We start from the raw sequence: 17,550 nt of genomic DNA, 5'->3' as shown, positions 1-17,550 counted from the left end.
CCAGGTGTGAACCCTAGTGTTAACTATGGGGTATGGGTGATAATCATGTTTCAGCTTAGGTGTATTATTTAAGTTTGCTTTCTCAACAACCAAAAAATTTAAATGTTGGCATAATTTTGGATTTTAATATTTTATTAAGCACAGGATCAAAACATTTCATGTGGTCATAGTTACCTGAGGTAAAATGTCTGAGTCAAAAGTGGGGTCAACCTGGAGAGATAGAAATGGCAAGACCAAATTGTCTTCTGGATGATACTTACATATATACTAATCCTGTGATTGAGTTTTAAATGAATGTATTAGATAATGCTGAAGTACCACATAAACCTCTGAATTTCAGTGACTTAACACTATATATATTTTTGCCCATGTAACAATGCTGAGTGGATGGGGTTCAGGTCTGGAGGGCAGCAGTCCTCTGCATGTTACTCCATAACCCAGATTCTTCTGTCGTGTTCCTCATTATCTCCAAGAACCCTCACCATCTGCATCCAGTCAGCAGAAGGGGGAAGTTCATGGAGAAATGCATGTGGAAGGTTTTCAAAGACCTGTGTGGACTGGCACACATTCCTTCCATTCCTCTTCTGGGGCAAGAACCATGTCATGGTGGCCACATCTAACTGAAGGGAGGCTGGGAAAGGTAGTCCAGCTTTGTGCCCAAAGGGGAGAATGGATTTTAATGGACAACTGGAGTTCTCCACAATGTGAATAACTAACTTGAAGTTACTGTGTTCCTTAAGTCTTTGGTGGCTATCTACTGAATGCCAAGCACCATGCTAAGAGGGAAGGCTATTTAAAACGAGAAAACTCTATGGGGCACCTGGGTGGCTCAGTGGATTAAAGCCTCTGCCTTCGGCTCAGGTCATGATCTCAGGGTCCTGGGATCAAGCCCTGGGATCATGGAAGAGAGAAGACAGCGGATTCATCAGTCTTGGCCTAGGAGAGGCCCATGGTCTAAGAGAAGGGGATACGATGTGGTCTGAAGTACTTGCCATGTAAAGAGAGAAAAAAGGTGAAAGTGCTCTGAAAGCTGAGTGAATTATCCTAGATTGAGACACTGCCTGAAGATGGTAACATTTGGATCAGCACATTCAAAGACAAATAAAATCTGGTTGATGAAGTAAAATAGTAGTAGGAACTCTAGAAGCTTTGGTATGATGGTAGGCATGGAGCCATGGAACCATGATGACAAGATGACGGGAGTGAGCACGTGTGACCTGTGTATAGGAACCAGCACCTTCTCTAACGTGGTTACCACCAAGACACCAGAAGGACAGTTAGTGGTGAGAGATACAGATGGAATTGTCCCCAAGGTCACTCCTTATTTACAGGTAGGCATTCATTTCACTTGGATGTAATCAATGTTTGAAGAGTTCCTTGAGCCCTTGTGGGACCTAGTCTTGTGTGCTATCAAGGTGAAGAAAATAGTTTGGGCTGACTCCAAAGAAGTCCTCAAAGAAGTCACAGTCCTGCTCATGTTGGATAGCCACTGTCCAGAATCTATTTCAGATGAGTTTTGAGCTTGTTTTGACCTCAAAACCAAAGAGAGGGCTATATGTTATTCACTTACTAGGCTGGACTTGGGTGTGACATTGAAATGTTTGCTGTTTGTACCAGTTCATTGTCATTGAGTTCTGCATGTTCGTGTACGTGAGAGATGAGCTGGATGTGTTTGAGGGGGAGCTGGAGAGCTACATCGCCTCCGTGAACCAGACGGGGACCCTGACCCCAGTCAGTCTACAAGTGAAAGAGCTGATGAGCGTCTCCGAAGGTAAAACCACTACACCTCCTTTGTTGGGAAAGCGTGGGAAACTGGAAGGACTTGGAACTCGCAGCAGGTGCACCCCTGGGATAATTATAGTTGTAGCATTGCTATTATCTGCATGAGGTGCCTGGTTTGGGAGACAAGTGGGTTACAACTGGTCTATGCCTCCCTGGGTGACTGGAAGGCCAGTGGGGTTGGGATCCGGGCCATTCTGTTAAAATCTGTTTGGGGCTGAATTAAACATGCCCTGAGAATTTTCTCATTTTAAAGATTTTATTTATTTATTTGGTGGACAGAGATCACAAGAAGGCAGAGAGCCAGGCAGAGAGGGTAGGGAAGCAGGCTCCCTGCTGAGCAGAGAGCTGCCTGCTCAGGCAGAGAGCTGCTCAGGCTCCCTGCTCAGGCAGAGAGCTGCCTGAGCCAAAGGCAGAGGCTTAACCCACTGAGCCACCCAGGTGCCCCATAGAGTTTTCTCATTTTAGTATATGTGCTGCCGAAGCGAGCACGAGTTTTCTCATTTTAAATAGCCTATTTTGTTTTGATGCCAGTGGGAACAATTAAATCATCATCTCTTTTTCACTTTGGAAAAAATAAAACAGCAAGTCATGGCTTTTCGTTAGGGTTATATGGAAATTTTATTTCTGCTGTTCATATGTAGTTTCTGGTTTGTGCAGACTGCTGTGACAAATTGCTGTAGACTGGGTAGTAGAAACAACAAACACTTACTCATTCCCCAGTTCTGGAGCCTGAGGAATTCAAGGTGCCAGCAGGTCTGGTGTCTGATGAGAGCCTGCTTCCTGATTTTGTATCCTCAGTGCTGGAGAGTAGGGAGAGGAAGCCAGCTCTCTCCTTTCTCTTCTTATAATGACACTAATCCCCAAAGCCACAACTCGACCTGCCATCATGCTGGGGTTAGGGTCTTGACATATGAGTCTGTCCATAGCAGTCACTTCACCTTAAGATACCAGCTGTCTTTGAAAACGACATTCTCTTGTCTTCAGCTTCCTCATCTTTAAAGATTTTATTTATTTATTTGACAGAGATCACAAGTAGGCAAAGAGGCAGGCAGAAAGAGAGAGAGGAAGAAGTAGGCTCCCTGCTAAGCAGAGAGCCCAATGCGGGGCTTGATCCCAGGACTCTGGGATCATGACCTGAGCCAAAGGCAGAGGCTTAACCCACTGAGCCACCCAGGTGCCCCAGCTTCCTCATCTATAAATGGGGGCTTGGAACAGGGTGGGAAGTGGTTTCCAAAAACCTCAGTAGCATCGACATTTAATGGTCATAAATTACCAAATGTTCCTAAAGTTGTAAAACAGGTGTTGCAAATGATATATTTACTTAAGACACATAATCTGGTAGAGTACGGCATCCAGAAGGAAACAGATCTCCTGTGAATTATTTGAGGGAAATTCTCTTTCATACACGTGGCATGGAAAGTTACTTTCACAGGAGCACTGGGGTACCACCCCTTCCAAACCAACATACTTCACTGTTGCCCTTGAACATTCCCATTCATCTTTAATGTAGGGTCATGCTCAGGCTGAGGAGTCCTTGAGTACCAAGCTCAGCAAGCCTGGTCTAATCATTAAGTTCAGTCATACTGATTTTAAGTCATAGTTTTGAAAGTTTACATTTCACCCCCTCCTCTGGGAAAGTTTGTAATGCCAACCTCGGTTACTCACTCTGGGTGAACCCGGAGTACATATATCACCATATTCACTCGTGTTTTACCCCCTCTTCCACGTATTTCTCTCATGTTTAGATACTTTGAGAGTCAAAACATAAAATTTTCGCTCCATTTTGATCTTTTTCGGCTTTAACACCGCTGTCCCCTGGCCGAGAGAGACTTTTAGGTTTCATCTTTGAAGATAAACATGCATCTTTGGGATGATAAACATTAAATGAAAAGTGTGCCATCAGCCATGCTCTCGCTGCTGGCTGGAGTAAGTCTGCACTCGCTCTGCTCATGGCCAGACGCCTCCCATCCTTTCCTTCAAGGCTCTCTGTGCCCCTGGGGGTGAGATTTATGGGGGTTTACCTGCATCCTTTGTGATGGTTGAGGTTTGGGATATAGCCCTTGCCTAATCCTGGTGATCCTGGGACAGAAACACATTTAAAACTTGGAAGAAATGGAAAAGAAATGGAAATCAGCTTTCTTTTTCCTTCTTTTTTTTTTTTTTCATTTTATTTTATTTCTTTTCTTTTCAGTGTTCCAAAATTCATTGTTTATGCACCACACCCAGTGCTCCATGCAGTACTTGCCCTCCATAATACCCACTACCATGCTCACCCAACCTCCCAACCCCCTCCGCTCTAAAACCCTCAGTTTGTTTCTCAGAGTCCACAGTCCCTCATGGTTTGCCTCCCTCTCCGATTTCCCCATGTCCTCCGTGATACTCCTTCTGCTCCACAAGTGAGTGAAACCATATGACAGTTGGCTCTCTCTGCTTGACTTATTTCAATCAGCATAATCTCTCCCAGTCCCGGCCATGTTGATACAAAAGTTGGGTATTCATCCTTTCTGATGGAGGCATAATACTCCATTGTATATAAAGAAGACCACATCTTCTTTATCCATTTGTCTGTTGAAGGGCATCTTGGTTCTTTCCAGAGTTTGGCAACTGTGGCCATTTTTGCTATGAACATTGGGGTACAGATGGCCCTTCTTTTCACTACATTTGTATCTTTGGGGTAAATACCCAGTAGTGCAATTGCAGGGTTCTAGGGAAGCTCTATTTTTAATTTCTTGAGGAATCTCCACACTGTTCTCCAAAGTGGCTGCACCAACTTGCATTCCCACCAACCAGTGTAAGAGAGTTCCCCTTTCTCCACATCCTCTCCAACACTTATTGTTTACTGTCTAGTTAATTTTGGCCATTCTAACTGGTGTAAGGTGGTATCTCAATGTGGTTTTGCAACACATTGCAAATTGCATCATTAACTGATGGTTAATGATGATGAACATTTTTTCTTATGTGTCTGTTAGCCATTTGTATGTCTTCTTTGGATAAGGGTCTTCTCATGTTTTCTGCCCATTTTTTGACGTGATTATCTGTTTTGTGTGTGTTGAGTTTGAGGAGTTCTTTATAGATCTTTCCAAAGATATAACGCACACACCTCACAATCCATCCACTTAAAGTACAGTTTAGTGGTTTTAGTATATTCTCAGCCATCACTGTTGTGTGACCAATCACCACAATCAAATGTGGAACGTTTTCATCACCTTAAAAAGAAATCATAATAATTTGCAATCTCTTCTCATTTCCCCTCAACATTCCCAGTCCTAAGTTACCACTGTTTTCTGGCTCTGTGGATTTGGCTCTTCTGGACTTCTTATATAAATGGAATCCCACAATACAATGGTCTTTTTAAATTTTATTTTATTTATTTATTTGACAGACAGAGATCACAAGTAGGCAGAGAGGCAGGCAGAGAGAGAGAGGAGGAAGCAGGCTTCCCGCTGAGCAGAGAGCCCGACATGGGGCTCGATCCCAGGACCCTGAGATCATGACCTGAGCCGAAGGCAGAGGCTTTAACCCACTGAGCCACCCAGGAGCCCCTACAATGGTCTTTTTTGACTGGCCTCTCTCACGTAGCAAATGTTTACAAAGTTCATCTATGTCATGGCATGCAACCAAACTTCATTATTTTTTATTGCCTGAGTTTATTCTGTTGTATGAATATACCACATTGTGTTGATCCAATCATTGGTTGATGAAAATCTGGGTTGTTTCAACTTTCCGGCTATTATGAGCAATATTTCTGTGAACATTCATCTCCAAGATTTTCATATATTTTCATATGTCTTGGATATATACCTAGGAGTGGAATTCTGGATCCTATGGTAACTATGTTTAACCTTTCAAGGAATTGCCAGCCTATTTTCAGAAGCACCTGCCTCACTGTATATTACCACCAGCGATGTATCAGGGATCCAGTTTCTCTATATCTTCACCAACACATGTTGATATGTTTTTTGTTTTTTAATAACAGCAATCTAGGAAGTGTGAAATGGCATCTTATTGTGGTTTTGATTTCTCTGATGTCTAAGGATGTTGACTGGGGTGGGACTGGAGGAGGTTGGCCATTTGTACATCTTCTGTTTATCTCCATGGAGATTCTTTGCCTATTTCTAAATTATCACTGAGCTGTAAGAATTCTTTTATGTTACACATAAATCCCTTAAAAGAGATACAATTTACAAGAATTTTTCTCTCAGTCTGTGGGTTGCTTTTTCTCTTTTTTGACAGTGTCCTTTGAAACACAGATGGTTTTAATTTTGATGGAGTTCAGCATAGTCATTTTTCTTTCATCACATGTGTGCATCTAAGAAAACATTGCCTAACTTGAGGTCACAAAGATTTATTCTCCTATTTCCTTTAGAGACTTGTACAATTTTAGCTTTTACATTTAAACCTATCATCCCCTTTTAAGTTAATTTTTTTATACGCTGTGAGGTAAGGTTCTCACTTTGTTTGTTGGTTTCCATGTGAATATCAGTACCGCGGTGCCATTTGTGGAAAAACATATTCTTTCCCCATTGAATTGTCTTTTTCATCCGTGTTGAAAGTATGCTGATGGTGAGGATTTACTTCCGGATTCTCAGGTTATCACACTGATCTATTTATCCTCCAGGCAGTACCACACTGTCCTCATTACTGTACCTTTGTAGTAAGTTTAAAATCAAGAAATGGGAGTCCTGAAATTTTCTTATTCCTTTTCAAGATTATATTGCCTATTCTAGGTCTCTTCATTTTCATATGGATTTTAAGATTAGCTTGTCGATTTATGCAAAATTGGCAATGGAATTTTGAGGATTAGATTGAGTCTTTAGATCGGTTCAGGGAGTGTTGCCATGTTAGCAGAGAACCTCCTGTATAGGAACACAGCATGTCTTTCCATGGATCGAAATCTTCTTTAATTTCTTTCAACAGTCTTTTGTAGTTTCCAGGGTACAGGTTGCATACTTCTTCTGTTTATTCTTAAGTGTTTTATTCTTTTTGATACTAATGCAAACATATTTTCATTTTGTTCATTGCCAGTGCCTAGAAATACAGTTGGTTTTTATATATTTGTTTTGTGTCCTACAAGCTTGCTGAACTTGTTTATTAATGAGTTTAATCTTTTTTGTTTGTTCATTCCATAGAATTTTTAAAATATAAGAACATGTCACTGGTGAACAGAGGTAGTTTTATTTTTCCTCTGCAGACTGGCTGCATTTTTTTTTGCCCAATTTCCCTGGCTAGACCCTCCAGTACGAAATTGGCAAGAGTGGACATTGATTCTCTTATACCTGAACTTAGGGGGAAAACCAATCAGTCCTTTGCTGTTAAGCATGGTGTTAGCTGTGGGTTGTTTTTTGTTTGTTTGTTTTGTTTTGTTTTGTTTGCAAATACTCTATATCAGCTTGAGGAAGTTCTCTTCTATTTCTACTCTTTGAAGTCTTTTTCATTATGAAGAGGTGTTGGATGTTTTTAAAATGGTTTTTGGCCCGACTGATAAACGGCTTGTCTGGAAGCTTCTCAATGTACACATCATTCCCCTTCCCTGTTTCTCCTCCCCCCCCCCCCACCTTGCTCCCAAGCACACAGGATCACGTGAAAGCAGATTAGATACAACATATTAAAAACTTGCCGAAAGAGGGACGAAAGATGTCAGTCAAGACCTCTTGACTCCAATTACCCTTGCTCAGGATTGCTTTTTACCAGGGGTGGCAAAGAGAAGTCAACTACGAGTCATTCTACAAGGGCTGGAGGTGACTGGGATGTGTACACTCCTTCATTTTCTCTTCCCATTACACACTGTAGATGAAAAATCTTAATATCAAAGGAGAAGTCTTGTGCAAGAAGTAAAGCATAGCAAGGGCGTGTGTCTGTGTCTGAAATGAGACAGAAATAGAAGAAATAGAAGCAAAACTTTCTGTACACAAGAAATGTGTTAAAGGAAGTAAAACGTATCACCCAGCCTTTTCTGATGTGAACAGCTGTATTTTGAAAATAATGTTTCTGGCTCATCTTCTCAGGCCTCTCCCGTGACTTCTTCTGTTTCAGGAGTCTGGCTGGTGACCATCTTGCCCGCCTCCCTCACGTGCGTGAGCTATCTGTTCCACATATTGGCCTGTTACCGGTAAGAGGGCTCTGGGAGTCACTGGTGTGTCTTCAGCTCGAACTTTCTAGAAATTCCTGAGTAGTGACAGCAGTGCCCGAATTGGAACCAGGAATGTATATGCCATCCAGGAATAGCCACATTTATTGGTTGTAAAACAGAAAGCCCCAAACCAAAAAAATCTATTGATCTGAGTTTCTGCTATAAGCTTGACATTGTGCTTAGAATATTTTGATTTTCAGGGGCACCTGGGTGGCTCAGCTGATCAAGCAGCCATCTCTTGGTTTCAGCCCAGGTCATGATCTCAGGGTCCTGGGATCGAGCCCCAGCAGTGGGGGAGTCTGCTTCCCTCCTTCTCCGTCTCCCTTTGCTCCTCCCCTGACATGCATACATGATCTCTCTCTTTCTCTCTCCCTCAAATAAATAAATAAATAAATCTTTTTTAAAAAAAGAATTCTTTTGATTTTCACCACAACCTGAGAGGCACTTCCATCTCTGTTCTAACAGCTGAGAAGGCTGAGATAAAAGACAAAATAACTCAGCCGTGCCATTAGCAGCTGGCCATGTCTTCTGCCCTGAGATGCCTTATCACGTCTGGTACGCTCAGCATCTCTGTTGGGGCTCAGACTTGCCCTGCTCCCCAGGACTAACCACAGTGGGTTCCTAGCAGCTGCATGTGGCTCAGGGGGTACCAAAGGAGATCAGGTCAAGGACACCGGGTGCACGAGTCTTTAGAAGAGCAGAGCAGGAGGAGGGGATGGCCTTGAATATGTAGTGAGCATTTCACTGCAGACAGTGGTTGAATTTTAAGTATCTGTCTTCTCTCCTCTCTCTCTGTCTGACTCTCAATATCTCTCAGTTCTTCCCTCCCCCGACCTTAATCTGTAAGTCACATGCAGTCACAGGAGGCCCAGGGCCATCGCTTACTGCCTCCCCTTCCCCAGAGCATCCTGCCTTTACAGCCTCCCCATCTGGCTGCCCAAAGTGTGGGTCTCTTTTAGATGGCCGGCAAGTAAGTACTCTCCTGGTACAAAGAGGCCCCAGCTCTCCATCCCAGCCCTCACTTGCTCCCTCTCTCTGCTTTCTTGTCCCCGGATCCTGTGGGTGGACTGGACACTGCCACTCTCCCCTGCCTCCCCCCCCCCCCCCCGCGATGCAGGGATATGGCCTGCAGGGTGCCTGGGAAATGATCACTGAGACATTGGACCACAACCAGTCACAACCACCTTTTAGAGCTGTTTGTGCTGACATGGGTAGAGGGCACAGGGGCGGGAGGCCTTATTCTTGTCCAGGCCGGCCCCTCCCTCCTATTCCATGAGGACTGATGACCCCCATCCTGTCTGCTTTACAGGACCATGGGGCAAAGGAAATAGTGGATAAGAAAACGCTACAACCAGATAGTACTAGCACTGTGCTCGTATTATTTCTCTTGGAATTAGTCTAATCTCTTTTTTTAAAAAAAGTTATAAAAATATTTAATGTAAAATCCTTCTCCCATTCAGATCCCAGTTTGTTGCCCCAGAGCTAAGCATTATTCTTTTTCTGTATCCTTCCAGAAATTGTCTGTGCCTCGTGCAAGTATATCTGTGTTTGTATTCCTGGTGGCGGGCTCTACTCCAGGCTGCCAAGCTGAGACAATGAAGCTCACAGATGCAATTTTGAATTTTCTAATAGACACTAACTTTTAACCTTAAAAAGTTAAAAAAAGAGATGAAAATAATTTAATATATTTTATGGAACCTAACAGAACCCCAAACCATCCTTTTGTTGTGTAATAAATACACAAACTTTTTTTTCAAGATTTTATTGATTTATTTGACAGAGAGAGATTCAGCGAGAGAGGGAACACAAGCAGGGGCAGAGGGAAAGGGAGAAGCTGGCTCCCCGCTGAGCAGGGAGCCTAATGTGGGGCTCGATCCCAGGACCCTGGGATCATGACCTGAACTGAAGCCAGATGCTTAACAACTGAGCCACCCAGATGCCCCAAGTATGCAAACTATTAATGACATGTTTACATTCTTTATTTCATACTGAGTCTTCCCAATTTAGTGGACATAAAATTGCAAAACATCCTGGAAAATGCTGGAGATAGGATGTTAGGAAAAAGGCAGGACACAGATGAGAATGCACCATGAACATAACCATTACCAACCTAATCTTTACTCAAAGGGCAAGGCTGAGAGCAGTTCGCATGGGTGCTGGGAGCATGAGGGGCTGTGGTCCCTTTTTCAGTTTCCTTAATGTTGTTATAAGGTGGACCTATCATTAAATATGGGTTCCCATTATTACCTATTTTGAAATATTATTACATAAGTAGTACATATTCATCACAGAACAAATAAGAAAACAGAGCAAATTGAAAAAAATAAAAGCCACACACAGAGAGTCTCAACTTCCACATTTAGTCACCATGAAGACTAGGTAACTACACATTATTTTTACAAACTATATGAAGATTTTTAAATCATCAGGGAAACACATAACTGTGTTAAGACCACAGTGAGGCATCACCTCACATCGGTTCAAATGGCTAGTTTAGTCCCCAAACCACAAGAAGTAGCCAGTATGCGCGAGGATGTGGTGAAAATGAAGCCTTCGTGTACTGTTGATGGGGATGCAAATTGTGCAGCCACTGTGGAAAACAGCATGGAAGTCCCTCAAAAAAGTGAAAATAGAACTTCTGATCAGATGATCCAACAACTTCATTCCTGGGTATTTATGGGAAGAAAACAAAAACCGTATTTTGGACACATATTTGCACCCCCATGTTTATTGCCACATTATTTACAATATTCAAGATATGAAAATAACCTAGGTGTCCGCTGATGGATGGAAGGGGCAAAGAAGATGACACACACACACACACACACACACACACACACAGTGGAATACCATTCAGACATAAAAACGAATGAAATCTTGCCATTTGCAGAACGTGGATAGACCTTAAAAGGTGTTACGCTTAGTGAAGTCAGTCAGACAGGAAAGGATAAATATTATATGATCTCACTTATATGTGAAATCTAAAACAAAACAAAAATCCAAGCTCACAGATGCAAAGGACAGATGTGAGGTTGTCAGAGGTGGGGTTGGGGGCTGGGTGAAGGCACTCAGAAGGTATAAGCTTCCAGTTTTAGAATAAATATCATGGGAATGTAATACACAGCCTGGCGGCTCTAGGTAATAGTGCTGTGCTGCAGATTTACAAGCTGGGGAGTATAGATCTTAAAAACTCTCATCACAAGAAAAAAATCTTATAACTATGCAAGATGATGGATGTTAACTAGACATCACGGTGACCATTTTGCAATATATACTTAAATCATTATGTTGTACGCCTGAACCTAATATAATGTTATATGTCAACTATATCTCAATTTAAAAAGTATTTTGAAAGTATCTTTAAGTCTGACGAGAACGTCCCAGGAGCTGTGGTCAACACAGGGAAGCCGAGCCGGCCACCATCTCCCTCCACTGGCTTTTCTGTCTACATCTCTTGGCTCGAAGCGCATAAACAGCCATGGCCATGAACGTTCCTGATTTCCCACTTTTTTCTCTAGAAAGCACATGAAGCGGTTGTGGGCAGGAAAGAAACACTTTCTCCCTTTGAAGTTCCATAATCCTTCCTCGGCGGAGAGTGTGGTGAGTTCTCTGAGGCCTCTCTCTGCTCTGAGACCGAGGGGTTGGCCGAATCCTGGTGTCCTGCGGCTGGGACGGGGGAAGCCTCTGGGAGGAAGAGCCCGGATGGGGGGGCCATGGGCCTCACTTCTGCTGCTGGGTGAGCCATCTGGCCCTTGGTCTCCTCTTTTGTAAAACGATGACAGTCACGACACCTGTCTTGGTGTGTGGGTCGGTGAACCTCAGATGAGGCGGGGACGCTTGACCCATGTGTTGGAGGTGAGCAGTCTTTTCTCCCCTCTGAGACCCTTTTTCTTTTTAAATCCCAGGTGGCCATTGCAAGGTACTCTGGCTGGCAAATAGCCTACATGCTGTGGGGTAAGTGTCTTCACGTGACCTGTTGTAGTTCAACACCCACTCCCCAGGCGCCTGCAGAGTCCTGGCTGTGGGTAGAGAGAAGAGAGGTCGTCCCAGGCAGAAGACACAGTGCAAGCAACAATGCCAGGATCTTCGGTGGGAGGAGGCTGGAGGGGGCACTTCAGGGAGGGCCAGGTATGACCGGGTCACGAAGGGCCTCGGGTGACCGTGTGTTCCCTTGGCCCCCAGGCTACCTCATCATCCATGTGGTGCAGAGCCTCTGTGGCATGCTGATCATGTACAGCCTGGTGTTGCCTGTCGTCCACAACCAGGGCCTGGAGATGCTCCAAGGACTGGGCATTGGGACGTAAGTGCTGGGCGGGCTCTCTGTCTGTACTCGGGGCCTTGGAGCATCTATTTAAATTGCCCCCTCCCTGTTGGGATCTCACTAATTCCTGGACGCACGTTCTCAGCTCTGACCCAAGGATGGGCCAAAATAGCAACTCATCACCATGGGAACCTTATGGTTCATAGAATGTTTGCATTCTCGCTGGTCAGTGGGGGTGCTCACAGTTGTGTCTGTGGGGGAGACACATGTGTCCATTTCATAGCTGGGAAGACTGAGGTTCAGGGAGGTGACATGAGAGTCAGGTCAGTATAGTGGAAGGAGAGAGGAGAAAACCTGAACTTAGGTTCTCAATCAGCTGTGTGACCCTGGGTGAACTGCTTCTCTGAGCCTCAGTTTACCCCTGTGGAAGGTAAAAGTGAAGGTTGACATTACTGAGAATTCACTGTGCATCTTTTGTCTTAAGAACCCTTGGAATGTTGAGTCTCATATTAAGGCCCATTTTTCACACAAGGAAGCAGAGGCAGAGAGGCCTCACCAGTATGTCCAAGGAGGGGAAGAGACAGGGTTGGAAGCTAGCCACCTGAAGCCGAGGCCCCATTTAAGCGCCCCACACGGCTGCTCAGGGAAGCAAACGCAGGATGGGGCCCTCTCTGGAAACTCCTGCTCTGAGCTCTTTGGTTCCGTTCTCCCCTAGAGCCGCGTGGGAGGCTGGGCAGAGCCTGCTTGTCCACTCTCGGGGCCTTCATGAACTCTCAAAAAACCCCATCCTTTTCTTTGATCTCCACGCTGTTAAACACGCAGCTTAGGGGTCGCATGTCATTAAATCCTGAACTTCCGGTCTGGAAGTCCATGGTCACAAGACCTGACCATGCGGCTTTGAGAAAGCCGTCCGCCCTTTGTGAGCCTGTTTTCTCATCAGACAGTGGGTGTGAGAAGGCTCTGGAGGCATAAAGCACAGAGCCGGGGCTCCTGTTGTCCCAGCAGGTTGGCCGGTCCCTGTCCTCTCTGTCACCGGGCACCAGAGGAGGGCTTGGACAAGGCCACCTCAGGACTGTCTCACCCTGTGTTTCAGCCTCACCATAGCCATCGTCCTGGGTCTCATGGTCCTGCAGGTGTGGATCGCCGCCACCTTCTTCCTGCAGCCGAAGATGAGTGCAGCTGACAGGCAGAAGCCCTTGGCGCTCAACAACAGGTGGGGTCAAGAAGGGATGGGGATCGGAGGCTTGGACTTCAGCAGCCTCTCGCTCCTTCCTCTTCGCCCTTGGCAGGTTCCTGGGCAGACGGCGCTCTCCCTGAGAGGGCGAGGGGCAGTGGCTCGGGAGCAGCCTCTGGGACCCAACTGCCTGAGTCCAAATCCTGGCTCCACCCCTTATGGGCGATGGCACTGTATGTGGCCTTCCAGAACACCCATGGATGGTAGTTTCCTCATTTTACAAATAATTGCGCACCTCAGAGAGGCATTTGGAGCATGAACTGTGTTCCATTATGCACTTAGAACAATAGTGCCTGGTCCGAGGTGATCCTTCGTAGTTCACTCATTCAAAGCCCTTCACTCAGGGAGGAAACAAAGCCAGGACTAAGGATACAGAGGTATCCCTCCATGACCTGCTTGCAGAAGCTCCCCATCCACAGGGGCCAGCAGACACAGACACATGGCAACAACTCCAGGGTGGGGGGTGGTTGGTAACAGCCTCATGAGAGCAAGGCAGGTAATGGAGAAAGAGAGACAGAAATGGCTCATTCAATGGCAAGTGGGGCGTTTGAGCTGAATGCAGTAGGCTGGTGGGATTCCGGTGGGTAACGCTGAGGAGAGTGCGTGGCCAGCAGCCCTCGTGGTCCAGATGGAGGCAGCTGGCCACGAAAGGGCAAGACGTGTTGAGAGAACAGTGAGAATTCAATATGGCAACCATGCAGTGGCCTTGGATGGTGAGGGGCAGACGGCGGGTACAGAGTGATGACCCCAGGAAGACCCCTCCTAGAGATGGCCCAGACATCCAGGATGCCCGAGTTGGGGCCTTATCCCACCCACAGGCAACAGGAAACCACCCAATCCGGTGGTCATCTAGGAAGTTTCCCCTGGAGGACTTGGAACAGTTCCAGCAGGGGAAGGGGGAGGGGAGCAGGTCGTTATGACAATGGACAGTGGGAAAGTCACAACCTCTGCTGTAACCACAAAGCCAGCTGTGGCCACATGAGATTTCTTGTGGTACAGGAAACCTTAAAACCCAAGGATCCCATGAAACATCACAGCCACCATTGACAACCTGCACTGTATCTGAGCTCATCCCCAGACCAGTGCTGTGTGGCCGGGACCATCACGTCACACGGCTAGGAGACGGGAGCTGCAGGGTTTGACCCCAGGCCTGGGGCCCTGAGCCAGCATGCACAGCCACCTCCTCCTGCTCAAAGCCTGCTGCCCCTCTGCCTGCTTCTGTTTGCAGGAAAGCATTCCACAACTTCAACTACTTTCTGTTCTTCTACAACGTACTGCTGGGCCTGGGCGCTTGTCTCTCCAGGCTGCTCATCAGTTGCGTCCTGGGCACGTGGCTGATTGCACGCATCGACAGGACCATCATGCAGAATGGCTATGAGGGGGCGGACATGGGTGAGTGGCTGATCCCTGGTGGCTATGCATTGAGTCGGGGGCGGGGGGCCTGGGGGGCGCTGCTCTTGCAGCTTTCTGGAAGCTGCCGGCCGGTCGGGTCCCGGAGGCCTGGACTTCACACCCTCCTCCAGCCCAGAGCTCAGCTTTCCTGGAGGCTCTAATGCTGAGCAGAAAAAAAGCATTCAGTCTAATAGTCAGAAGAGAATTCAGGCTAGTGAAACAGCTGCATATTTGACAGACCTTCCCGGTATCATGGAGAGCGGTAGGAAGTACTAGAACTCCATCTGAACAGTTAGAAGGTAACTAATTTACTCGAACATTTTGAGGAAGAATACGTCATAGAATTAACAGTGTCATTAGCTGGAAACATAGTTAAGAAAATGGTCTGTCCTCTTGAAAAGACTCCCAAATCAAGCCATTTCTGTAGAGCAAAAATCGTCTTGGTTTTCTTTCTGACCTATGTCCATTCATTCACTCCCCCATTGCTTGTATGCCTGGCAGCCTCTCCATACAAGCCACGGCATTCCTCCCGCTTTCGACTTGGGTCTCTGCAAAAGGGATGGATTAGAACGATAGCCTGAGAGCCCTTCCAGCTCTTTGTGCCTGATTTTCTAGATTCTCAGTGAAAACAGCACTGTTGAGGAACAGCGTGGCACAGGCTCGTGCGTCCCGGGACAGGACAGAGGGCGTGCTGCCCGGCCTGACTAGCCGTGTGCGTTTCAGGGTTCAGTGCCTGGATCGGCATGCTCTACGTGGATCATTATCATACCAACCCTGTGCTCGTCAGCTTCTGTAACATCCTGATCACAGGGCACAGGGAGAGGAAGCTGCAGCGGGCCATCAAATACTGGTGCCTACATCAGTCGACAGGTAAGCCTCCTCTTTGAACCTATGCTGGGGTTGGACAACAGGCAATGAGAACCCTAAGGCTTCTCTGGGAGCCCCGATGACATGGCCCAGCTTCCCCCTTCCTCCATACTCTGTGCCCTGGGGAGCCTTTTACTGAGGAGACCAGGAGGCTTAGCACACAGCCAGCCTGGCCAGGGGACCCTGGAGGCCTGGTGTCCTTGTTCTTCTAAGTGGGCTCCTCCCATAGTCCCAGGAAGGAGCCCTAGTTCTGCTGTCTGTGTCCTCCAGTCCCTTTGTTTGAGACCCCACCCATATCCCAAGCTTCATGTCAGACACCCTCCAAGATGGGGCTCGGTTTGGTTACACCAAGCTCTTCTGGCTACCATTTTCTGCTCCCTTGAGGGTCAAGACTGTCTTCCCCACCTCTCCCACCCTTATTACTCTGCTCTGCCTTCTGCTGGGAAGCCCACCACTTAGCCACGTCTCGTGAGCACTGGTCTGGACTATGTTCATCACTGTTCCCAACTGCAGACATCCGGCTCTGGCAGAGTCTCACATCCCTCCAGCCGCCCTCATGTCCCCAGAAGTCCCCGTCCAGCTCCTTCTCCTGAACCCCACACCTACCAGCCAGCTTCTCCTAGAGCTTCTGAGAAAAGAGACAAGCTGCCCTGTCCCCCAAGTCTGTCTGCTCTGGTTCACTCCTAGGTCCCCGAATCTCAGCCAGGTCCAGGACAAGGTGGTTCCTGCTGCAGACCCTGGTCAACAACCCCAGACTCGTCATGCTCAGAAAGGCAAGACCAGGTCACGGCTCCCGGGACTTTACCCAGATCCTGCTGACGTGCTCAGAGAGCTGACAGTAACCTCCGATGTTGCTGCAAGGCCATTCCAGCACAACTGCCCCTGAGACGGGGCCCAGGCTCCCAGCTGCTGTCCCCCGCAGTGTGAGGGGATGCAGTCACTGTCATGGGACAGCACGTGGGCTGAACCACGAAGTCTCAGGTCTAATAATCCAGTCCCTTGGTAAAAAGATCAAGAACTAAAGAGAATTTCTGTTGAACAGTCTTTTCTCAATAATGATTTCCACTATCCATGGTTAGGAGGTAGCGCTGGGGATTTCTGTACGGACAAGCATTCAGTTTGAAGACAGGATAGATCTTTGTGAAGAAAGTGGCAAAATGTCTACACCAGGAGAGCTTAACTGTTTAAAACCGTTTTTCTCTAGAAGAAAGTGTGGCCTTAATCCAACAGGATCCTCATTGCTTCCCCCTTTCCAGGCCTTGTGGTGGTGGGAGAGATGCAGACAGGGCCTAAGCAGGGGGTGTGTAGGGGCATTCTGGGGGTCAGGAGAGAGGCAGGAGGCTGGTTCCGGGTCTCTGTACACTTGGAAACCCTCCAATTCCAACCAGATCCTACCTATCCTCAGAGACGGGTGTAAATAGCTCCCCCTCAGGAAGTGGGACTTACCCCACCCACCAGATGGATGGGTCTCCCACATCTCTGTTATAAAACTCCCAGGGAGTGTCCTGCCTGGGGCAGGGGTGGGGGCTCTGATTCCCGCCCCCCCAAACCCCCGCAATACTCCCACTGCAGTGAGTTTTCGAGAGATATTCACCTCATTCCTTTTCTGGAGGTTCATCTGGTTCCCCCGGGAGGCAGACAGCCAGAGTCCATCAGAAAGAGGCCCCCTAGCCCATAACTGGCCTCCCTTCCCCACCCCTTCTCAGGAAGCACTACTGCCGGGGCCCTCCAGGGGGCAGGGCATGCACAGATAACAAGACAGGGACCTTGGCCAGGCTCTGGGCCCCAGAGAAGGGGGAGGTGAGAGTTGAAGCTCAGGGAGGAACTAGCACAACCCACTCTGATGACAGACAGGGAGACTAAGGTCTCAGGCAGGAAGTGACT

The 17,550-nt window shown here is 46.9% G+C and overlaps 1 protein-coding gene across 1 annotated transcript in view; it reads left to right on the top strand.

Moving 5' to 3' along the window:
• Positions 1-1,166: 1,166 nt before the first annotated feature.
• Positions 1,167-17,550, top strand: part of CCDC180 (coiled-coil domain containing 180) — an 84,892-nt gene continuing 68,508 nt past the window's right edge. Inside the window, 10 exon segments of the mRNA XM_032306486.1 lie at positions 1,167-1,283; positions 1,618-1,771; positions 7,816-7,891; positions 8,872-8,882; positions 11,818-11,866; positions 12,095-12,170; positions 12,172-12,212; positions 14,636-14,799; positions 15,523-15,669; positions 16,354-16,497. Of these exon segments, the coding sequence (XP_032162377.1) occupies positions 1,167-1,283; positions 1,618-1,771; positions 7,816-7,891; positions 8,872-8,882; positions 11,818-11,866; positions 12,095-12,170; positions 12,172-12,212; positions 14,636-14,799; positions 15,523-15,669; positions 16,354-16,497 (979 nt within the window).

The sequence above is a fragment of the Mustela erminea genome, chromosome 12 (assembly GCF_009829155.1).
Source record: "Mustela erminea isolate mMusErm1 chromosome 12, mMusErm1.Pri, whole genome shotgun sequence".
Classification (NCBI taxonomy): Eukaryota; Metazoa; Chordata; class Mammalia; order Carnivora; family Mustelidae; genus Mustela; species Mustela erminea.
This window is presented reverse-complemented; position numbering and strand designations above follow the sequence as displayed.